This window comes from Rhipicephalus sanguineus, chromosome 10 (genome assembly GCF_013339695.2).
Source record: "Rhipicephalus sanguineus isolate Rsan-2018 chromosome 10, BIME_Rsan_1.4, whole genome shotgun sequence".
In the NCBI taxonomy this organism is placed as follows: Eukaryota; Metazoa; Arthropoda; class Arachnida; order Ixodida; family Ixodidae; genus Rhipicephalus; species Rhipicephalus sanguineus.
This window is the reverse complement of record NC_051185.1, coordinates 131,000,832-131,025,443: the sequence shown is the minus strand read 5'-3', so window position 1 is coordinate 131,025,443 and position 24,612 is coordinate 131,000,832. Positions and strand designations below refer to the sequence as shown.

The following is a 24,612-nucleotide window of genomic DNA, read 5'->3' as shown; positions in this document are numbered from 1 at the left end:
AGAAGCGTAGGTTTCCCATTTGGCCGATAATGGGGGCGCTGAGGGTCACGCCGGGTGAATTGTGCACATTAATGTGCACATTAATGCCCCCCCCCCCCCTCGGCAGTACGACGGTGGCACTGCGGCACCCATTTGTCAAGGGCTGGAGTGGAACTTTTTGGCAGCAGTGCTTTGTGCGGGGAAATTATACTGTGCAATTTTCCGAATAATGATTTAATCGCGAATGTTTGGTTCACGGGGTGTCAGAAAAACAGAAGAAAACAGGTATTGTCGTACTGCTAGATGCAATTCACTGAGACACTGAACAGCACAGGCAACGCATCCTGGAACCTGCCTCGCCCTCGATCGCCTGATGTTCCAGAACCCAATCCGGCTACCTCTTTCAGAGAAATCACCGCTATGTACAAATCGATCAATCTCCGCTTCCCACCCCCGGCATCGGGCCTGCCCTATAAGGACGAGCGCTGGCTCCTCCGTCTCTACACCAGTACAGTATTATGCCCGGCGATACTCAAACATTTCAATCCGGCATTCTCTGGAGAGTGCCCGCACTGTGACCATCCGTTCACGGATCCTTTCAACATGGTGTGGGCATGCCCGTCAAACCCGGTGGTCCCGCCACTTCCCTCCCCTTCCTCCCGTACTCGAGAGAGCTGGGAGGCTGCCCTGCTCGGTTGCTCGACCCTAGAGGACCAGCGTGCCCTAGTGGCCCGAGCGCGTGCTGCAGCAGAAGCCACAGGGGTCCCGGACTAGAGACTTCTCCTAGATTTTGTAAGGGGCCGGCCCTTAAAGCCGTCCCCAACTCTCTCCTGACAACCGAGTGAATAAAGTTTACCACCACCACCACGGGTCACCACCCTGTTCGACAGAACGTAATTGTCACAGCATACTGTTCCACGAGGCACTTGAGTATGAAGCTACCTGCTCGTGAATCAGTAATTGCTCACCTTGATATGTTTAGTTTGCCACTCAATTTTCATTCTTTTAGTTGTGCATGACACGTCTGCAGTAACTGCAAAGATGCGCGTATTTTGCATACTTTAATAGGCAAGTGGTCATGAAAATAAAATGTAGCATTGTCGTGCCTGAGGTTCTGAATTCCGTGAGTCAAGTAATGTTACTTTGAGCTCACATATAATAATTTCATTTATTGCTTGATTGAATTGACACGTTGAATAAATGACCGAAATACATTCGGAATAATATATGTATTTGTATAGCATTAATTAGCATTTGTTCAGTTCTAGAGACAGTTGGCTTCTCTGCATTGTGATCATCGCAAACACCTCTCTTAACGCTTAATCTATAGCATATATATATATATATATATATATATTATAATAAAAACACTGGGCTGGGAGCGTCCGAGCAGGGCAGGCAGCGTTTCAGCAAGACCACAGGCTGGGCAGCTCCAGCTCGTGTCTCGAGCAGAGCTGGCGATGTGGCTGCAGCGCTGGGCATTCCTCTTCGCTACAATATACACATACAGTCAAATCTCGTTGATACGATTCTGCATAATACGTTTCTCAGCCTAATACGTTTTTATTTTTATTCCCGGCCGACATCCCTTGGAAATAATGCATTTGCATGCGTTTAATACGATCACATTTTTGCCCAAAATTGGATAATACGACCGCGAAAGTAGATCTTGATCGATATGGCTAGAAATCCTGCGTTTATTCTTCAGTATGCCAGCTCACACCGCGTTCCCACAACCCACGACGTGCGCATCGGTTTTGCGGCGAAAAGATCGCTGCTGGGTAACCTTTTCTTCGATATATATATATATATATATATATATATATATATATATATATATATATATATATATATATATAGCCGCCTTATGAGGGCCCCTCCTCCAATGAAGGGAGACTTTAAGCCCTGTTAATGAGAGTGAGGTGCAGTAAATATGTCATTCCTGTGACCAAAATGTGGAAGCTTGCTTGTGCAAGGTTCACTGCAGCATTATGCTGCATGAGCAGAAGTGAATGCCGCCGCGAAATAGGGCTGATAAGGCACGCGAGCGGATGGCGAAGGCCATCAGGGCGCGCGCCCGCAACTCTTTGGTGGCTGTAGCAGACAGACTTCGGTAATTGAACTCAACTTCTTCCTTTCTCTGTCCCGCGCCTCACGCGCTCTGCCCCGCATCGTCCCCTTCCGTTTTCATCACACTGCCGCGTTGCATGACATGTGCCTCCAGGAAGTAGAGTCGCTGCATGGGACGTCGGACTTGCTAACCGTTCAGTATCAGGAATGAGTGCGCAATACCGCCTTTTCTGGGAAACGCTTTATCGACACAACCCGTCTTCTATTTCAGAGGCGGTGTATTTAGATCCTCTACAAGGACAAGATGCTCGTTAGATGACGGCGTGGGCTTGCCGTGGTGAACAGCGCGCGGGAACAGTGCTCTTTCCCCAGGTTCCGAAGTAGATGTTCCTGATGCCGCGCTCTTCGTCGAAGGTCGGACGCAGCGGCATTGAAGGAAAGGTTTTCTCGTTTTGTGAGAAGAGTGACGAGTAAGAAGTGGGATGGTGTCAGAACGCCCGTGGATGTGACGTCATTCTGTAAGTACGTGAGCAGTTGTGGCTTCCAGGGCCATAATTTCGCTTGCGAATGCAGTGTGTTGAATCAACCTCAGCCAATACATCTCTGCATCGTTCAACTTTGAAGCCGTTAGTGGTTCCACTGAAGATGGCTCCTTCGACGAAGCTTTCCGGAGGAAGCTCAGGATCCAAGCAGTAACTCAGAGTAATTGGGATAGAAACCCGCCGCTTTGGTTTTAGAGTCAGCCGTAATCAGAACCGTGCTTCCGCAGCGTTATCAATAAGAACAGTCGGTCGCGATATATGGATAATGATTGTGGCGTACAATCGAGCGGAAGGAATCTCTGCAAAACTGCGACGTATGTTGTTGGCGCTCGTCCTGCACCCTTGCGAAAGTGTGAAACGCTGTCTCTGGCAACAGACAACAGGCAAAGCAGTTGCTTGCAGTCAGCTTATTTCACGCCGCTGCTTTCTTTTGCGGGTGGGTGTGTAGTCCCGTGTTATATTTCATATTTCGCGGGCGCTCTTTATCAGCCGGAAAAATGAGCATCCAATTAGTACGTTGATGAAAATAGTGCAGTTAGATGTCATTTGAGCACGCCTGCATATGCCTCTTTGACATTTTGATAATTAGGGGAGTACTTGTCGATTCACAGATATAATTATGACTAATTATTAAACTTCATTACTGAAAAAATTAGTAGTGGCTACTCCAGTGTACAGGGAACAATATTGCTAGGTGTGCTTCGCGTAATGCGGTTCCTGTCTCTTTCTCTTTTTTTATCGTGCTGCGTGATAGCTCGGACACCCTGCATACGGAAAACAACAACGGAGGCAAAGGGGACCTTTGGCGCACTCAAGACCTATGTTAATTTGACTGCAAGCCGGAGCTTGCACTCAAATTAACAAACCCCAATGCATGATCTGTAGCACATCAGAGTCTTACACCATTGAGAAGTTAGAAGCATATGATAGCATACTTGTGAATGTCTGCCTTTCAAGATGTTTGAACGATAGAAGAAAGGAGTAGGCAGGACAGGCGCAAACTCACAAGAGAAGTTTATCGAAAAAAGTCACAGTTTCACCGCAACGGCGAAGCAATGAATGCGATAGCAACAAATTGGAATGCCACTCGAAGATCGGCAAGCAGCTCGATACTTGCAGCGGGCCGCTCAAGCGCAGAGTACGCAGGAAGAGAACGCACACAGGACGCACGCGAACTAACAAGGGTCACAGCGCGGCACTTGCAGCGCGCTGGTCTAACACAAGGAAGGACGCTCGAAGAGAGCGCACAGGTAAACACAGGACGAGCGCGAACAAACAAATGTCAAAGTTACTTCTTCGTGTTTGGGCAGCGCGCTGCAACCCAACGCTCTTAGATATATTTCTTTTTCTTGGAAAGTACGGCGCGTGGGGTGACCCCTCCGCGTCTCCTGCCGTGCGGTGGCGTTCGACGCAGTGTTTACCCGGCGTTACAGATGGCCGGTAGGTACAGAAATGGGCCACATTTTAGTGCGCATCTCAAGGGCAGTTCTCACATTGAAGCAAAATCTAGGAGCGTTGCTTCAAAGCGCGCCCTTCGGGCGATCTCGCTGGTGATACTCACCCACTGCACCTCCGAGCTCTGCGAACCGCCAGCGGTTAATGGTGTATATAAATGGCTCGCTGTCAGTACTTAAAAGACGGATGGCGGGTGGCCTAGTTGTCTAACGCGCCGCGTTGCGTTGCGTTGCGGAGCGAGGGGTCGCAGGTTCGAATCCCGGTGGCGCGCTTCGGAAATCTTTATTTATTTTTCATTGTCTTTTATTTCTATATAAATACATATCGGCGACGGCAAGAACCCGCCGAGAGTGTTCATATTGTAGCGAAGCTTTGGAACTCTCCTGCATTGATTTTCAGCGCCGCAAGACTTCAACGCACCTGTCGCCGACAGGTCTGCAACCTCTACCTTGCCCTGACCGGCCGTTTGGGCGCGTTGGCATCGATTTGTATGGGCCACTTCCTCTGACGTCCGCTGGGCCATGGTCGCTGTGGACCACCTCACGCGATACGCCGAAACTGCCGCCCTCCCAGCGGCTACAGCGCGCGATGTGGCCTCCTTCCTGCTCCACCGATTCATGCTACCTCACGGTCCACCTCAGGAGCTGCTCAGTGATCGAGGCCGTGTCTTCTTGTCAGAAGTCGTCGAAGCCATTCTAAAAGAGTGCCACGTTGTTCACCGCAAAACTACTGCTTACCACCCGCAGAGGAATGGCCTCACCGAACGCTTTAACCGTACGCTCGGCGACATGCTCTCCATGTACGTCGCCGCCGATCACACCAATTGGGATGCCATTCTGCCCTTCGTCACCTACGCCTACAATACCGCCGCTCAGAGCACCACTGGTTTTTCTCCCTTTTTCTTATTGTATGGCAGGCACCCCTCGCACACAATCGACACAATCCTTCCATACAAGCCGGATCGGTCTGAGTGTGCGCCGATTTCTGCTACCACCCGACTTGCTGATGAGTGTCGCGAACTTGCCAAGACCTTCACTACGCATGACCAAGAGCGGCAGAGGAGCATTAGCGGTGACAGAATCACTTCTGAGCCGACGTTCCTCCCTGGAGCGCTCGTATGGCTCTCGATTCCTACCACTGCACCTGGCCTCTCTTCAAAATTACTGCCCAAATACGAAGGCCCCTACCGTGTCGTTGAACGCACATCCCCTGTAAACTACCTGATCGAACCCATCGATCCATCCTCAGACATGCGCCGTCGAAGGCGCGACATTGTAAACGTGGAGCGCTTCAAGGCCTACCATGACCCGCTCATTGTGACAAGTTGTTAGGTCGCCAGGCGGCTCCCTTTTCGTGCCCGGAGTAATTGTAGCGAAGCTTTCGAACTCTAAAGTGGGTCGTCCGCTCCAGCTCCTTCTAGTGGGTTGCCCTCTTCGGAGAGAAGGCAGCTCGTGCAGAGTCGGCCCCGCCTTGACTGTCGCTGTCGCCCATCTTCGCCGAGTGTCCGCCAATAAACATCTTTATAATTTAATTGCTGTCGCAATAAAAAGTCACAGCTTCACCGGAAGCGCGAAGCAATGAATGCGATAGCAACAAGTTGTAGTATTATACAAAGTGAGGCTGGCAGCTAACTGTTTTGTATCCGATCTCGCATAACTACACAACGCTGGTGTAAGAGAATACGACCGCTCAGGGGAGAGATGCTCTGTCCGCATAGTCACTTCGCGTTGAGAGCGCAGCACGTAGAAGGGTATACGAGCCGCCCTCTGTGATGGTTGTCGAGATGGAGCGCGCGCCAGCGGTCGCGACCGCGCCCTTACATTCAAAGTTCAAAGTTGCTGCTCGCACGACATCCCCCCGCCCCCCTCACGTCTTTTCATGCTCGTTAAACACGGGCGGGGCGCTTCCTGCCTGCTTCGACCGCAGGCCACCCGAGCGGGGTGATGTTATCGCATGCACCCTCCGAGCAACGGAAATGGGCCGGCTCGTTTGATCTCTGCTTCGGCCGCGTTCGTCACCCCCGCTCGCGCGCTTTTACCCGCGGTAGAATGTACGATGCGCGGGGGATCTTACTGATTTGCACTTCATACGGGACATGACGGCGACGGCAAAAACCCGTCGAGACTGTCTATATAATTGCTATCGCAATATTATATAAACGCGACTTCCTTCACGCGGCCGCTAAACTGTTACATGCGCCCCCGAGAGAGAAACACTATAACGCAACCTTACGACGCATGCGCGAGCGAGGAACACCCCCCCCCCCCCCACACACACACGCACACACGCCAGGAGAGTAGAAGCGCGCATGCTGAATTCGAAGTCTCGCCGTCACCCGTCGCTGCCTCCGCCATTTTCTTCCGTTGCCCGGTCATCGAACTTTCCTATTTGCTCAGCTGTGTCGGTTGTGCGTGCCCGTGTGTGCGCGACTGTGATCTCGACGCTGGACGTGACCGGCATTTCGCGACGGCAATGCAACATCCCGTACTGTGCGCGTGTTGATTTCATGATGGGCCGGAGAGTCAAGCGAGCTTGCACCTTTGTGTATGCGTGTTCGGCAAGAACCTGGTTCGGCACAGTCGGAAATGCGAACGGTTGTTGTATTCAGTTTTGGTTTCGTTTTTGTTCCTTCATCCACCAGGGGGCGCATTTACTCATTGCATATAAACCATGTATCATAGTCAATAAAGGCAGTTCTTGTTCCATTCATCGGGACGGCTGGAGTCTGACTCCCTTCCTTAGACATCACATTGGCGACGAGGATGTCGTAAAAGTACCCTGCGTACCGTCCGCGCCCGCCCCAACATGAGTGTCCCCGGGCTCGCTCCGCAGCCGTTCTTCCTTGCGCCGAGTTCAAGCCAGCACGACGCAAGGCTATCCTTTTGCATTGTTTGGGGCCGGAGGGCCAGCGTATTTATCAGACCTTACCTGCAGGGTCGACCGCCGCAGCACCACCAGTGCCAAGCGCCGCAGCGCTCGCCGTTAAGGACGGGGATAAGTCTGCCGCAGCCACTTCTGACGAATACGACACTGCACTCGTGGCATTACGGCACCACTTTTCGACGTCCTGCAACGTTGTCGTCGAGCGTCATCGCTTTCACCGCCGCCGTCATCACTCAGGCGAGTCAGTTCATGACTTTGTTGCCGCCCTACGGGAGCTAGCGTCACACTGTTCGTTCGTTTCTCAGGATGATGCTCCGCGGGATCAAATTGTTGCCGGCATAGCTTCCAACCGCGTACGTGAACGGTTATTGCTTGAGGGCCCCTCACTTTCGTTCGAAGGCTCGGTGCGAATTGCGCTCCAATTTGAGCAAGCAGCTGAAGAGCTAAAGGAATTTTCTCCTTCGGTCGACAAAGTTTCAATGCAGCGTCGTCGTAAGAAACCATTGCATTCATCGCAAAAGAGCAATTCACAGCCGGCAGCCCACTTTCAGCAGAAGCTAACGAAAAGCGCCAGCGGCTCACGTGCGCCGCAGGGGCACCGCCCCCCTGAACGGAACCGAGAACACAGTAGGCGCTCCGCGTCGCCGCACTGCTTTCGATGCGGCTCGCGGGATCACTTCGCATCAGATATGCAGTGCCCAGCGCATGGGAAAATTTGTTTGTTTTGCGGTCGCAAGGGCCACTTTCAAAATGTATGCAACTGCAAACGAGCTCAACTGCAAGGCAGGGTCCGCGAAGTAGAATGTGATGACGATGTATCGTCATGTAGCAGTACTGAGCAAGTGTTGACTGTGGAACGTTCCGCTCGTAAGGGGATTCACGTAGAAGTGCTGGTTGCGAACGTCAGGCTTACACTTCTTGTTGATTCAGGGTCATCTGTTTCAATTTTGTCAGAGCAAGCATTCCGTCGACATTTTCAGAGCATTTCGCTTCTGCCTGCCCCGCACGTCACATTGACTATTGACTATTCCCAACGTCCCATTTGCGTGCTAGTTGTTTCACGGCAGATGTACAGTTCAAAGGGCGCACCGCGTCACTCTGTTTTTATGTTGTTCGCCGAGGAACTTGTCTTATCGGCCTTGACGGCATTAAAGCCTTAAGTCTTCGCATTGAGGGTTCTACTCTCAAGTGCTTACATACCACTACGTCTGTTGCTCCGTTGACATGTGTCACTGACACGGTGCCTCGTTCCACTTCCGTTCCACTTGCCAACATTTCCGCACTGTCCAAGCGCAACCCGGTCCAGAAAATCTCCCGCCAGCCTTGGCAAGCGAGTTCGCTTCACTGTTCAGTTCCAACTTGGGCCTTGCTAAGGGGTTCACGCATCGGGTTAAGACGCGTCAGGCAGTGCAGCCAGTAACTTCCAAACCTCGCCGTCTGCCATATTCTCTCCGTGAGCCAGTGTCAAATGAGCTTCAAAGGTTACTAAGCCTTGACATCATCGAGCGCATCGATGCTTCCGAATGGGTGTCCCCCATTGTCGTTGTTGACAAGAAAGCTGGCAGCATCAGGATCTGCGTAGATCTCCGAGAACCGAATAAGGCTATTGTGCCAGATAGTTTCCCGTTGCCTCACACAGAAGAGCTTCTCCATGCTTTGGTAGGCGCTACACATTTCTCAAAACTCGACTTGGTTTCCGCTTACCATCAGGTTCTCTTGCACCCTGACAGCAGGGACCTAACAGCCTTCATCACTCACGATGGACTCTTTCGATTCAAGAGAGTATGCTGTGGGTTAGCTTCTGCCCCAGCGGCATTTCAGAAGATGATGGCAGTAATCCTTGACCGTTGCCTTGGTGTGTTGTTCTACATTGACGATGTGATCGTATTTGGCAAGACTGCGGAAGAACACCTCTTGAACCTGAAAACAGCCCTGCAGAAGATCAAGGATGCAGGCTTGAAACTGAACAACAAATGCGTCTTTGACGTTCCAGAGCTCGCATTTCTAGGGCACAAGGTCACTGCACGTGGTATCTCGCCACTTCCTGAGAAGATTGACTCCATAGTTAACACTCCCGTGCCAACCGATGTTGCTGCCCTCCGTTCGTTCTTGGGTCTTGTAGAGTACTACTCGAAATTTGTTCCACGTTCGGCACAAGTGGTCGAGCCTATGAGAGTCTTGCTTCGCAAAAATGAGCCATTCATCTGGTCAGCCGAAGCAGACAACAGTTTCAGAAGGGTAAAAAAAATGCTTTCGTCGAACACAGTCCTTTATATGTTCGACCCGGCGCTTCCAGTCATTGTATCGACAGATGCTTCCGACTGTGGGCTGGGAGCAGTCCTCCAGCAACAAGATGGCCAAGAACTTTGCACAATCGCTTTCGCATCTCGTACACTGTCCCCAGCGGAGAGAAAGTATTCAGTCGGGGAACGAGAAGCACTGGCATGTATTTGGGCATGTGAGCGATGGCACACGTACCTTTGGGGTCGCCATTTTAAAATTCGAACAGACCACCAGGCGCTTGTCTCCTTGCTGTCGTCACAAGGACGTGGAAGACGCCCGCTTAGAATCGCACGCTGGACCGCACGACTGCTTTGTTATAACTTCACTGTGGAATACCGCAGGGGGTCCACGAACACTGTTGCAGATGTACTTTCTCGGCTGCCAGCACCTACCTCAGAAGCAGAGCTTGCAAAGGAGGAAGAAATTGTGTCGCTCGTTGAGCCAGCCTGTGTGGCAAAGGAGAATTTCAGACAGGCCGTCCTTGACGATGGGTGTCTGGAAACCGTAAAGTCCTTTGTGCTGAGTGCCTGGCCGCCACAAAAGTCCTTACCAGAAGAGGTGAAGCCGTTCTACCTTATTAGAGAGGAACTCTCTGTTGTCGATAATCTTCTACTGCGAGCAGAGCGCCTCGTGGTTCCGTCCTCTCTCACTGCCCAGTTCATTTCCACCGCACATGAGACACATCCTGGTATCACGCGCACGAAAGCGCGACTTCGTGAGCGGTTCTGGTGGCCACGAATGGATAAGGAGGTAGAAACAGCAGTGAAAAACTGCCACATCTGCCTCGAGGCCGATAAATCTGCCAAGACATCCCCAGCGCCACTGCAACCTGTTGAATGGCCTGAACGACCACGGCAAAAGCTGGCCTTAGACATTGTTGGCCCCTTGGAGCGCGCACCTCACAACAGCAGATTTGCTATAACGCTTGTTGATTACCACTCCAAGTGGCCAGAGGTATATTTTTGCCGTGAGGTATCCACGAGCACAGTGAAAGACTTTTTAACTAGTGTTTTTGCCCGCGAAGGCTACCCCGAGGGAATCGTTTGTGACAACGGGCCTCAGTTCACTTCCCGGAAATTCATCACTTTTCTGAAAGACAGGGCCATCCGTATTTTGCATTCATCGGTGTACTACCCCCAGGCGAATGGACAAATTGAACGATTCAACAGGACATTCAAAAAGTTTGTTCAAGTTTCACTTCTCGAAGGACGACCCCTCCAACAAGCAGTCATGGACTATCTTGCTATTTACAGGGCTACTCCACAGGCAACCACTGGGGTTGCCCCTGCTGTTCTACTGCATGGTAGAATGCCCAGAACCAGGCTGGACGTCGTTGGCTTCTCAGCACCAGCATTCGCTAAAGACCCGGCTAAGGAATTGGCGCGACTACGTCGTAGGGTCCGGCGTCAACAGCGGAGCAGCAAGCTGTACAGAGACAAGAGGAGAGCTGCCAAGGAACCTGGGATAGCTGCAGGCGACATTGTTCGTGTCAGGAAACCATCCGTTCGTTTTAAGGGCGACTGGTCTTTCTCTTCACCAACTAAAGTGTTGGAAAGGAAGGGACCTGCTTCTTACAGGCTTGAAGACGGCCGTACGTGGAATGCCTCCAAGCTTTCCAGGGTTCCAGAGGGGGGTGATTCCCACCAGTCGCAGGTACCTGTGCCGCAGTTTCCAGTTTCGGTGCCACAGCCTGCCGGGCAACAACCTGCCGTATCGGATCCGCCACCTGCTGGCGTACTGCAACCTGCCGTGCCGCAGCCGCAGTCTCCTGGCGTAATGCAACCTGCCGTGCCGCAGCCGCTGTCTCCTGGCGTAGTGCAGTCTCCTGTGCTGCAGCCGCCTTCTGGGACGCAGTCGCCATCTTCTGGGGTACTGCAGCAGCCAACCTCAGCAGTACACCATTCAGAGCGGCCGACCCGAAGGCGCCGGCCACCAGCATGGCTTCAAGACTATCAGACCAACTTTTAGTTTACGGTCTGAAATTGTTATTCTGTACTGTGTAAATAAGTAGAGTAAATACTTCGGTTTTTTGTTACTAATACGTACTAACAACTAACCACTAAAAATAAGGGGGGGAGTATGTTGTATTCAGTTTTGGTTTCGTTTTTGTTCCTTCATCCCCCAGGGGGCGCATTTACTCATTGCATATAAACCATGTATCATAGTCAATAAAGGCAGTTCTCGTTCCATTCATCGGGACGGCTGGAGTCTGACTCCCTTCCTTAGACATCACAACGGTAAGTGGTGCTTCTGTGTTCTCAGTTTCGCGTCGCTCAGGTGTGTAGTGCTGCACAGTGTGTCGCGTGGAAAGTACAATAAAAAAGCAAAATAGAAAAGTATTAGGCGTACATACGTGTGATGCCTGATGCGCGTTTAAAAAGCTTTTGTGAACGCACAGCCTCGCACGGCCAGTCTATCGAAGAGCGAGTACGCCTGAATAAAGACAATTTGTGCTATATAATTTCTTTGCTTGCCATAAAGCGTGAATGCGGCAGCGTGCTTTCAGAAAATATACACAAGCGAGAGGCCGCGGTTATCACTCCGTCATGTGTGCATTAACGCTAACTTTTGTTTTCATTTGATTCAGTTGTAGTTGTAAGCCTCGGTGGTACAATGGTTGCGCTGCTCGGCTGCCGACCCGAAAGTCCTGGCGTCGATCTCGGCCGCGGTGGTAGCATTTCGATGGAGGCGAAATGCTAAACGCCTGTGTACTCTGTGGCGTCAGTGCACGTTAAAGGAAGTCAGATGGGCGAGACTTTCGGAGCCCTCCGTTGCGGCCTTCACATTTTTAGAAAAACGCCATTTTCATAATTCATTTTCGGCATAAAACAACCCCCGCCATCAGAATTTCACCCCCCCCCCCCGCGTGGCTAGGGGCATGGCGTACGCTATTCCAAAACTCCCCAATAATAGTAAGTGGCAATACTTTTCAATAACAATTTTGCATTGAGCACTTTGTTCGTCTTTAAGACAAAAAAAAACGCCGGAAAGCGCAGCACAGTCACAGCGAAAGCTGGAAGAGCGGCATTTCTAGAGCCCGTTATAAACTCTCTTGTGGCGACTAATACAAGTACACTAGAAACGTACCCACTACGCCACAAACCGTAATTTTTGTGAAGTTTGGAAGCAACCACCACGACATTATTCGTCATTCTGCGGAGAGGTGAGGTACGATCTGTCAGGCATTATATGCACTTTCTTGATGCGACGGTTGATGACGATGAAGAATTATGGCTGAGCCCTTTGTAATGGGTCGGAAGCTTTAAACGACCCACTAGTTACGTAATTAGCATTGTGTGACGCCCAGTCGTTATATAACTCTCCCACCATGCTTTATACGTTAACGTGAGAAAGAAAGAGGAAATTAACTTTATGGAGACCCTTAGGAAATGGACCATGGGAGCCTTATGGGCTTCCTTGGCAACCAATAGAAGTGCACTTCCGAGGAACCCGCTACGCAATAAATCATTATAATTTTTGTGAACTAGGGAAGCAGCCTCTATGCAATTTCTCGTCATTCTGCGGACAACCGCGGTACCCGCTAAACACCTGTAAGGCATTATGTGCACTTTGTTGATGCTGTAGCTGATGACGATGAAGAATTATGGCAGAGCCGTTTGTGATGGGTTGGAAGTATTCAACAACCCACTCGTTGCGCAATTCGCATTGTGCGACGCCTGGTTACCGAATTCGCGTTGTGTGACGCCTGCTTGTTGTTTTACTCTTCCACCACACTGCATTACATATGTTAATGTGGTTCCTTCCCGACATGAAGCCTGTATAGGGTCTTTTTGCAAAGCAGTTTCAAGCACCGGCATGGCTCTGAGGTAGAATAGTGGGCTCCCACGGAGAAGGCACAGGTTAGAACCTCGTTCCATCCTGGTGACTTTTTCTTATTTCGTTTTTTGTTCTTTTTCGGGCGATAGTGGTATATGGACACCGGCGGCGGTGGCAGCGGCGCGGACAGCTACGGCGCCAAAAACGGCCCTTGTTGTGATATCACAACAGCTTTCGGCGTAAAAGATGGAACAGCATACCATAGGGTAATTACGTCGTTAGGTTGGACTAGAGCAAATATAATGCTGCAGCAAAAGTCACAGTCTCACCTCAAAGGCAAATCAACGAATGCGATAGCGAGAAACTGGAATGTCACAGGAACAGCGGCAAGCAGCTAGAAGCTTGCTGCGCGCTGCTCAAGCACAAAGCACGCAGCAAAAGAAGACACACAATGGGAGTGCGAACTAACAACTGTCACAGCTCGACACTTGAGCACGCTGCTCAAACACAAATAAGGAGGTACGGAAAGACCGCACATGTATACATAGGACGAGCGCGAAGTGTCACAGTATTACTTCTACTAACCCCCACTTTGGCTCTTCTAGCTATCAGGTCACTCATTTCGCAAACGCGGCCGCTGCAGCGAGCAGTGTGGTCTACCGCTTCAGCGGAAACTTTGCGGCGAAAGCACAAGACATAAAACACTCCCCCTCAAGAGATAATCGCGCGAGCACGGTCGACCACGCCCTGTATGTCAAAGTACAAGTCGAAGGCGCACATCCCAACTCGGGCGAAACACTAGACAGCTTTAGAGTTGGGGACACAAGATATTTGCGAGCCGCCACGACGCATGCGCAGAACGCAATCCACTCTCGGGCTCTTGCGCTCGCGTTGTCCCAAGACCCTGCAGCGCCTTCCTTTGGGCGGCAAACAAAACCGCAGAGCGCACGACCTCAAGAGAAGAAGATAAAGACGGCGCTTGGCAGTGGCACGTGAAGCCACGGCTCGCGTTCCCTGCGGGAGTCGATTCTAGTCACTAAGGTAAATACTCATACTCACTCAATAAGATAAATACTCGCAAAGGCACTTCTTTGCCCTCCTGACTTTTTCTTTACGTCTTTGACCCTGTATCCATCTGATTATAAGTTCATGTCTCCGTGTATCTAATAGAGGCCCGTAGCCACGAATTTTTTTCGGGGGGGGGGGGGGCACTTGCTGAAAACCTTCACCTTTTGAGAAAAACGCTTATTTTTATTATTTATTTATGCTAAAAACACCTATTTCACCAAAATTTCCCGGGCCCCTAGCCCCCCCCCCCCCCTGGCTACGAGCCTGATCTAATACACTATCATCCTTGTTACACGTTTGGTTTAGAACTATTGTTGTGTGCGCATGTATGGTAAGTTTGTCTTGGGCTTCTATATGCGCTGGTTATGAAAGAATAAAGCAGTTATTAGTCAGCACCTGTGGCGTACGTTTCTTTTCTTCGTGGGTGTCTTGTTCGTTTGCGCTGTAATTTTAGCCTCATTATTCTTGTCGTGGTGTAACATATATACTGTGATTCTGGTTCAGCAGTCTCGTTTCTTCTCTTCTGTGGCACAAGTCTAGAAGAGCCAAAGCGTTCCCACTAGCTCGCGCTACCACGAGCCACGGAACGCTCTTCTTTTAAAGACGATAGTCTTTCTTGGGATACTTAAACAGAGAAATTTTGGTCTGTCTTTCTGTTTGTCGGCACGTCACTCGATTCAGCCACTCGGCCAAAGTTGAACCACTTGCCCAAGGGCCAGGCATCTTGAACGGCTGACTAGGTTCATACTTGTGTACATTGTCGATCAAAAAGCAAACATTACGCATATCTGAGGCGCATCACTAGGTAAGTATTAGGTGGTGTGTTCCTTTAATAGAAAATGCATACATACGTAATTGTAAAGACCCTAGTTTCTTAAGCTGCGCTGAAAATGCGACTGCGCTGAGACTCGCATTCCTCCGTGCCCTCTGCACGAGCTCATTGTTGTGTTTCGGTTTCGGTTCTGTATTGAACTGTACGAATGCCATGGGGAGCCGCTCTGGCATTCCTGTTTTACCCAGGCGACGTGTAAATAAAAGAGTGTGTGGAGAGTACTCGTTGAGTGCGGACGTTTCTTCTGCTTCAGCGCTTCGCGCCAAACCACGTGTTCGGGCTGGCTGGCGTCCCCGGCGGTCACGTTGGTCACCGCCGGTCTTCGCCTGCTGCTGCACAAGGACTACCAGCCCGCAACACAGCACTCATGTTTCCCGACGTATTGCCAGATGGCGTCCATATCTCACGCAGCGCCTCTTCTATCGTCTTTAGACGACATTTGCAGCGAAGCACGCAGATACGCTTTAACAAGGTGTGGGTTCGAGCTAGTTGGTACTCCATGAACACTACTTCTTGCGCAAAATTTTCTAAGACGACGGACGAAACAGACACGGACGGGTACATTTTGGGGGAGTGAGTAGCTGATGCGCGCTGACACACTGCACACCTGTGGCATTGGTGTTTTTGTTTTGTCATAGTCATATTTGTATATACTTAGGGCACATGTTAATAATAAATTCAGTTGGAAGTTTGCGCCCGTTCGTGTCTGTTTCGTCCGTCGTCTTAGAAAATTTTGCGCAAGAAGTAGTGAACGCAGATACGCGGCCAGTTTTTTCCCTCGCCTACTAGCCACGAGTGGCGTGGCGCTACAACCCCAAAATGGAAAAGTAGCGTGGGTCGCCAGCAATACGACGCAAACGCAGCGCGGGCGACGATGCAGCATGGCCCGCGTCTCGCATAATTTTAATTTTGCCACGTGTGTCGTCCCGTGCGCTTGTATTCTGCCGTTAGTATCTTGGAAAACGAATGAGGCATGGCGTAATTGTCTAAGGCAGAGAGCTACGAAGCAAGGGGTCGCAGGTTCGAAACCCCGGTCGAGCGCTTCTTGTGAATTATTTTTATTTTTGGTTTTTATGTATATATACACATACATATAGATATCCGGGGCATGACGGCGATGGAACAAATCAGCCGAGAGTGTCCATATAATTGCCATCGCAATAAAATTGAAAGAGCTAACATGTGGTGCCCCCAAACTTTATATCGAATCATGTTTTACAGGTGGATGCAAGGCAGCTGTACTCATCACGGCTCAATGCGTTAGATGGATGGCTAATACATCCCTCTCGTTTTCTTCTAATGTGGAACGCTTCGATTATTTCGGGCACCATTTGGTGTCGCGCGAGGACCACGGTATCCCCGAAAAATGGCCTACAACCACATTCGCAGCCGTGGGCACCGAGTAAAAAAGGCTTCGCCTCCGCAAGCAAGTGCTGGTGCTCTCTTAGTCTAACGTTAAGGCACCTTCCGCTCTGTGCTATGTAGGACCGCCCCCATGAAAGCGGCATTAATAGACGATACCTGCAATGCAGCCCTACAATGCAATATCTGGCAACATGTTTTACACCACACACATTTGCAAGCATCAATCCCTACCAACCCACTCAAGCTTCCATTCTAATGCAACATATGTTAGCTTGAATAGGAGGGTATACAGCGCAAGGGAAGACAAGGAAGGGCGACGCACAAAGAGCACTTTTTGCTAGCTTTCCAGAACGCCACAGGTATCGCAGTGAGCGGGTTTATGAATTTGTTGACAATGTACCTAAAACCAAAGATTGTCTCGTGGGAAGGTTGCCAGTACATACAAAAAAGTGGCGTTTGCATCAGGTCGTCCCTGGCGCCTATCCTAAGCGATATCTACCCTGCCCAAAAAGATCGCAATATTCTGTCCAACCTCGGTGTGTCCGTAGTTGAAAAAGTGTGCAGATATGTAGATAGTTTTTTTTTATTTTCATTGATTGTCCGAAAGAGCCATTTGAACAAGCTGCGTAAGAAGTCTTAAATGTGTTTAGGCAGAACCTACATCTGCTGAAGCTGACGCACGAACTACCCGAAAATGGCTGTTTAAGGTTCTTGGACATCAAACTGTGCCTCTCTAGCGATGAGGATGTAGATGCGGTTTCGGGACCCATACGGGCTCCTTGTTCACACTAAGCAGGCAATAGCCGTGTGTCGCTTTTTTATGCTAAAATGTGACGTAATGAACGCGTGTAACTGGCAGGTAGATTCCCATCTGTCCTGTTGACAGTGTCCTCAGTCGCCTGGATAAAAACAGATTCCAAAAGTAGTCTCGTGGTCGAATTCTTTTCCTTTCTTTTCCCATGCAATCTACAGTGTCGGGAAGTGTAATATTCGTAACGGAGCACTTCTTTCTGTCACAAACGAGCGCTAAAACAGGCGCGCGCCGCTGCATCCTGACGACAGCATCAAGCCACTGCGCCGAAAAAAGAAGACGAGCTTCGAAAGGCGCCCAGGGTGAACCCCTACCCTCTCCACCGAAGACGCCGTCGTGGTCGCGACAGCCTAACACCCGCGCAGATCAGGAGAATTCAAGAAATCAAAGTGGAACCGATCGATTCCGCGCCTGTCCGCGCCTGTCCTGTGCTTTCTTTTACTTCATCGTCGTCTCGTGAACGCTGTTTCAACAAAGATGAAATCATCGAGGCAGACTTCATCAGAAAGTTCGATGGCAAATGCATCAGTTCTCCTTCGATAGCACTTTCATCTCATGAAATATCATATCTAAACAGACCATGAATGATACGCCCTTGTTCGCAGTGGTAGTTGCACTATGTATAACGTTCAAAAAATATTCGTCATTCTCCCCGGTGGTGGCGCATGTTGTCCCTAAAACCCAAGGCTTCATGTAGACTCGTGCCCACACGTATACCTGGGTGACACACATACCTGGGTGTCACACAAGCAGATCGGCACGATGGTTGAGCAGAAGCTTCCAGGTCTGTTTTATGCTGATGATATTGTCTTATTTGCGGACAGTCAAGATGATATACAGCGACTGGCAGATATATGCGGAAGGGAATGTGAGGCTCTAGGACTAGGATTTAGTGCAACAAAATGTGGATTGATGGTATTCAATGATCACGAAGACCATGTGGTCTTTATACAGGACCAAAAATACCGAGGGTAAGCGAGTACAAGTACCTCGGAGTATGGGTAAATGAGGGGGATAGATATATGGAGGTACAAGAGAAAGCATCGGTAGCAAAGGGAAAGAGGAATGCTGCAATTATGAAGCACAGAGCTTTATGGGGATACAATAGGTACGAGGTGCTTCGAGGGCTGTGGAAGGGTGTGATGGTCCCGGGGCTTACATTTGGGAACTCAGTAGTGTGCATGAAGTCAGAGGTACAATCAGGAATGGATGGAAATCAAAGGACGGTGGGCCGCCTCGCGTTGGGCGCTCACGGGAAGACGACAAATGAGGCTGTAAAGGGTGATATGGGATGGACAGGCTTTGAAGTGAGGGAAGCTCAGAGCAAAATGAGATTCGAAGAGAGGCTGAGGAAAATGAAGAAGAGTAGATGGGCAGAGAAGGTTTTCAGGTATTTGTATAGAAAAAGCGTTGACACGCAGTGGAGAAAAAGAACTAGGAGGCTCACCAGTAAATATACGGCTAGCAGTGCGGGCGATATGGCAACAAGGAGCATTAAGCGGAAGGTCAGAGAGGCGGAGAGGACTTATTGGATGGCAGCGATGGAAAAGAAGCCGGCTCTGAGTAACTACCGAAAGGGAAAAACCGAAATAAGGAGGGAAAGGTTTTATGATAATTCAAGGGGAAGCGCTTTACTGTTTGAAGCAAGGTCGGGCTGCCTTAGAACGCGTAGTTATAAAGCGAGATTCAGTAACGAAGAAGAACAATGTGCATGCTGCGGGGGAACTAAGGAAACGATGGAACATGTACTGATTGAATGTGGCGATATTCACCCAGGTATACGTGTGGGCACGCGTCTACATGAAGCCTTGGGTTTTAGGGACAACAATGGAAAGCTGCACACGTCCGCGATAGAAATAAGTAAGAGACGGTTAGAGTATTGGTGGCAGAAAGGTAGAGATCAAGAACAAAAATAAATAATGGGGGAAAAATAAGGTCATTCTGCCTTAAGAGGCAGAGAGATGGACCGTGAATTTATATATTTTTGGTATAATAACATAGATTTAATCAATGTAGATAAGGTATTATAAGGTATTAGGCCAACATGAAACAAGGAAGCTTTTTTTTTTCTTTCTTCGAGCCTGGTGGCAGACATGTCACCGCCCCGTAGCATCCATCCATCCATCCATCCATGTATAAATGTTGATCCCTCCCTTTGTACGAATAACGTGTCAGCGCTCTGTGTGCGTCGCCCTTCCTCGTCCCCGTCTTATCTTGCGCTGTATACCCTCCGATGTCTAACCAACACGCCCAAGTTTCGATACTAAATAAGTTAGCCGAGTCAAACACACGCAGAAAGTTACGGTTAATATCTATAGCAAAGTGTACTTTAGAGTCCAGCGGTTGTACGATCCGCCCGGGATAAAGAATTGTTTCGTAATTTCAGCAACACTCCACCTTAAAGTGCGGTCAATGGCAAAGAAATCCCGTGATGAACTGACAGCCACCCCTGTCCATTGCCTGAAACTTTCGATGGGGTTTTGTAGGTTCTTGGGACTCTGTGTTCTTCGTGGCACCCTAGAGGATAGGTCGGCAAACTCCCTCATGAGTCAACTCAGTCAGACTCACATCGTGGTTTTGGGACGTTAAATCTCAGATATTATTATTATCACTCAGACTCAGATCGGCCGTGAGTCTGAGTGTGAGTGAGTCCGAGTGAGTAATATTTTGGTGAGCTTGAGCCCGAGTGAGTCGTTGAGGAAAATATTGGTGAGTCTGGGTCCGAGTGAGCCCTAAGCGGAAAATATATTTCTTGAGTGAGTCTGAGTGAGCTCCACCTGTTATTGCCCACGTATATGGTACTATCTATTCATCTTGAGCATTACTATCCGCCTTATATTGGCTTACCTTTGTACTCAAGTCTATTCACACGTATCTCAACGCACTAGTGTTCATACAACACCTCAATATTTATTGATCACAGGCGTGAGTCGGGGAGGGGGGATACCATGACCTCCGCCCGCAAACTTTTTCACGGGAAGTTCGTGATAAAAATATCTGTTGTGAGTCGCGTACTCCATAAAAATGTCCTCACTGGGTTGAGACCACTGATCACTCGTATTTGAAGGTACAATATCAAAAGGCGTATCTTAGAGCACTGATTATGTGATGTATTGGCGTTAAAGAGCATTGACACCATGATCTAAAAAGCTAATTTTACGCTAATGGACTCATGAGTCGAGTCAGGCTCACTCAGACTCAGGTCAAGCTGTAGTGTGAGTGAGTCCGGGTGAGTAATATGTTGGCGAGTTTGAGTCCGAGTGAGTCCGGTTGAGAAAAAGTTTTGTGAGTCTGAGTCCCAGTGAGCCCTCAGAGCAAAATATATTTCTTGAGTGAGTCTGAGTGAGCTGCAATGTTTCTGCCGACCCTCGAGGAAACGCTACACAAGGCAGCAATCACACTGTACCATCCGGTTAGAAATCCTGGTGATGCGGCATGCAGTTCGCTTGTACACCTTGGCTTCCACAGCCTCTGTCGGAGTAGTATGTATGTAGTAGCAGACCGACGTGCAGTAGATGTTTTTTTACTGCATCATGTAAGAAGCACGCAGGCTGCTCGGAAGCGATCGCCATATTCGCACGCGGTGATAAATGCAGGCGTGTACTCACCAAGGTTTTGTGCTCTGAGTGCGCTACTCCCGGTGTTATTAAAATTTGTGATATCCCATGCACTAAATGAAGATGTACGACTGCGACCTAATGGTTAGAACAATATTGGTCCGGCCTTGGAGGTTCGACGCCTCTAGATTGTTTGTCTCCAGCACATAAACAATTGAATCTTTAGTGTGAGAAGCAGGACAGCAAATCTCCGCAGCCTGGTGAAGAAAAAACGGGAGGATTTAGGCCGAAAGCTTAGCTTTAAAAATAGAACACGCTCATGGCCCGGCTGCGTAACGTTCTAGTGGGGCCTTGCCACCTCGCCACATCCCCCGTCCAAATACAACGAGCTGGTGCGAAGAAAAGGGCAAAGCCACGCACAACACATTTATGCTTCAAGGATGGGAAAACCTTCTGCAGGAGAATATTGGTAACATGGTTCAACAGCGTGAGTGAGCCCTTTACGATCAGAATAAAACTACGAGGGAGAACGCAGTACATTTAGACCACTTTCATCACAGAAATTAAGGGGCATCCGATGTACCTTTTTAATTCGTTTTTCAATCCCCGTAATTCATCCTTGTGCGTGTCGATTTCTACCCAGCGCCGCGAACACTTACCGTGAGGGAGAGTATCGGGGCCAGCAGACTGCCTTCATCGTAGCGGGACAGCTTCGTCAGGGTAACTTCCAGCATGCTAGTCAGCTGCAAAGATGAACAGTGCATTCAGAACCCAGCATCCACCACATGTCTTACACGTGCCACCAAGCGATCTCTTCAAGATTAGTGTAATCGCAACTGTCGGGCACAGATTGCGAGAGGAACATCATGTAGAGTCGGCGTACGTACTGAAGGTTGTGACCAACTTACGATACGATACTTTGCCATATTTACAGAAATTAGCGATCAAATGAAGAAACTACTGCTTAGCGCTATGCGCAGGAGTCGTTTGAATCGTTCGACCGCAAATTTGCGTGGTTCTTTCTAGTAGGCATTCTCAGGCGACTCGCTGAGGAACTATTTTCATCCGTGTGTGCGCTCAATGTGTAATGCGCGCTCCATAAATAAATAAAAGAATTAAGCTAAGAAAAAATCAAGGAGCCCTTGCCCTATCGGGAAATTGCCTGCTGACGTGCCACTTTCTTTCCTTCGCATGGCGCAGTGCTCCCTCCCAACTGTTTCCTTCCTCCATGCCGGGATCTCCGCTTAGCAGCGCTACACTTCAGCAGGCAACAACGAAGGCCTTGCGTCCAGGCAAACAATGAAACGTACCAACGTGAAATGACAAGTCACCTCGATAAAGATCAGATTGCCGTATCTGAAACGGACAAGCCTACGATCGAGGGAGCATCACTTGCTGGGCAGCTGACTCGAAGGTCGCGGGATCGAAACCCAACAGCGGCGGCCGCATTTCTACGGAGGCGAAATGCTTGAGGCCCGTGTACTTAGATTTAGGTGCACGTTAAAAAAACACCAGATGGTCAAACTTTTCGGAGCCCTCCACAACGGCGACGCTGATAACCATATCTGGCGTAAAATCCCAACAATGACAGGGCATCATTAGTCAGAAAACGGCGTACTTTCGAGGGCCGAATTTATTCACGGGTTTTCCGCGCCACGGAATTATGAGTGATTACAGGCTTCGCTATAAGAGAACTTGTTGTTGGGCTAGTTGGTAGATCATTTCCAAAAAAGTTAATTAGAGCGCAAGCACACGACACATTCACACACAAACACGCACACACAGGCACCAACCACGTACAGCGCTCACTTCCAACTGATTCATTCACCGCACGAAGGCTTGAATATATACATGTGGCACATGCGCGCATTAACATCAGATAAAGCCAACACACACACAATCAAGACATACCTTTTCTTCCTGCTACAACATTTAGTAGATAGGATACGGCGTTAGATACGGCGAAGTAGTGTGGGAATCGAGCGCGCCCTCCCCGTTGGCGCCTCGTTCCCCAGCTAGCGCGTGTGCTGGCCCCGCGCGGCTCGAGCGCCGGGAACCGCCGTTAATCGGCAGTATGGCGACCACGGCGGCAGCGCCAGGCCTCTTTGTCTGGTGCGAGCCATGTGTCGGCTTCCCGGCGCGCGGGCATGCGTCCGCACATGTCTCGACATGCTCACGCCACCCCGCTAGCTTACGTCACTGCGCTGCGCCTGTCCTCATTGGCCACCAGTGACAACCCATCTTCGCCCTTGAGCTCGCTTCCGTCTGGCGCTGGCTTGCCCCTCAGGACGGCACGAGAAGTTGACGCGCTGCTCTGGCAGGCGGCTTCTCGTCAGTGCGCTCGACTGCTGCCCTTTGTGTGATGGTCGTAGCGCCGCCAGCAAGCGTACTCGATGGGTCTTGCGGAGTTCCCTTTACGGCCTGCAAGCTCGTGACTGTCGTACTGTGCTGCACCTTGGGTTAATAAACCCGTGTTGTTTGTTGACATCCTGCCTCCAGTGCCTTTTCTGCGCCGTGCTGGAGAGTCGACGAACCCGGCCGTAGCGTCTTTGGTCGCTGCGGCAGTGGAGAACGTCGCGTCCCTTCCCGGTCGCCTCGTAGGGTAAGCTTTGTGCTAAACCTATCTCCACAGCAGATATGGCGTTAATGTTTTCACGGCTGCCAATAAGCTAGGTAAGATATGTGCCGCTGTGCAGAGGAAGAATGAGCTAGTAAAAGACAAGAAGCGAATCGATATTTGTTTCGTAAAACACACAAACAAATTCACTGATTGCCGTGCAAGTGTGGTGTATAAGGTTCCTTTCAGCTGCGGCCGCTTCTAAGTAGGACAGACGGGTCGCTGCACTAACCAGAGATTATTAGAACATAAAAGATCACTAACCGGAGGTTCACCTTCTAATCTATCGTTACTGTCGACATTGTAAGTACACGCCAAAATTCGATGAATGCGCAGTTTTGTACCGACACAGGAATGAAGAAACGCGTCTGATGATTGAGGCATGGCATATCGAGAATAGTGGTAGCGCATGCGTAAGCCACCGTCGATTAACTTGCATAAACATGAAATCATATCCCTTAACAGTTATCTTTCGCGTAGGCCCCCACGCGTGCCGGATTGATAGGTTCGTCTATTGCATGGGCATGCACGCCCTGTCTTTTTAGAATGAGCTCCTTCTTAACACGGGGATGAATAACAAACGCACCTGGCACTGTGGCGCCAGGTGCGCTTGTTCCACGACTGGCTTCGCGTGCTCCACTACAATCTGTTTCCACAATGGCTGGCTGCTCAATATCTTCGAAGGCTGAGGCAGCATGTAGGCGAATTCACGGAAGCAAGGTGGAAACAGGTCCTGACCCCACTGCTCAAGGTGTGTGGAAAGCAACGGAGAGAAGAGCGGAGGCGCATTGTTGTGATCGAGGACGCATACACTCCGGCAAATGTCAAGAGATGGCTCCAGAAGGGGCCTACGTTTAAAGCCCCTATACCTTCGGAAAAGTACAGCTTTTTTTTTATCTACGCCGCTTCCTCCCCTCCACGCCTCTGATAGGACGGCTGCGGTCACGTGGTAGCGCGCGCCCTCTTTCTCGATATTTTGTTTCCTTTGCCTCTGGGCGCCATGTTGAACGCTCCAACGTGCCATGTGCTGTGTGCTGGCCCCATCTGAAGTGCACGAAGTGTGAAGTGCACGTGTGCGTCTCGCTCGTTTTGTCGCGATGCCGGGTTGCTGTGCGTTTGGCTGCCATAACCGCGACACCCAAGGAAAAAAAGTTTTCTGCTATTCCTCGCGGAAAAGAGAATGCAGGTCGTCGCAGAGTGTGGCTCCACAGAATAGGTCGAGCGAAATTCGAGCCGAGATCGGCGCGGCTTTGTGAGGTATGTGCTCCTGCGTTTTAACTCTTGACAGGCGTGTTGCTTTGCCGTGTGACATATGGGGTGTATTACTTACTTAATGTCAAGCGAAATTTTGTGTAATTTGTCATGCACCAAAA

General features: G+C 49.9%; 1 protein-coding gene across 3 annotated transcripts in view; it reads right to left on the bottom strand.

Moving 5' to 3' along the window:
- The window catches only part of LOC119372450 (calcium-dependent secretion activator), a 1,123,203-nt gene that overhangs the window by 179,247 nt on the left and 919,344 nt on the right, over nt 1-24,612 (bottom strand). For all 3 annotated transcript variants that reach the window (XM_049419575.1, XM_049419577.1, XM_049419576.1), the window contains one exon: nt 21,282-21,365. In XM_049419575.1, the coding sequence (XP_049275532.1) occupies nt 21,282-21,365 (84 nt within the window). The remainder of the gene's footprint in view (nt 1-21,281; nt 21,366-24,612) is intronic.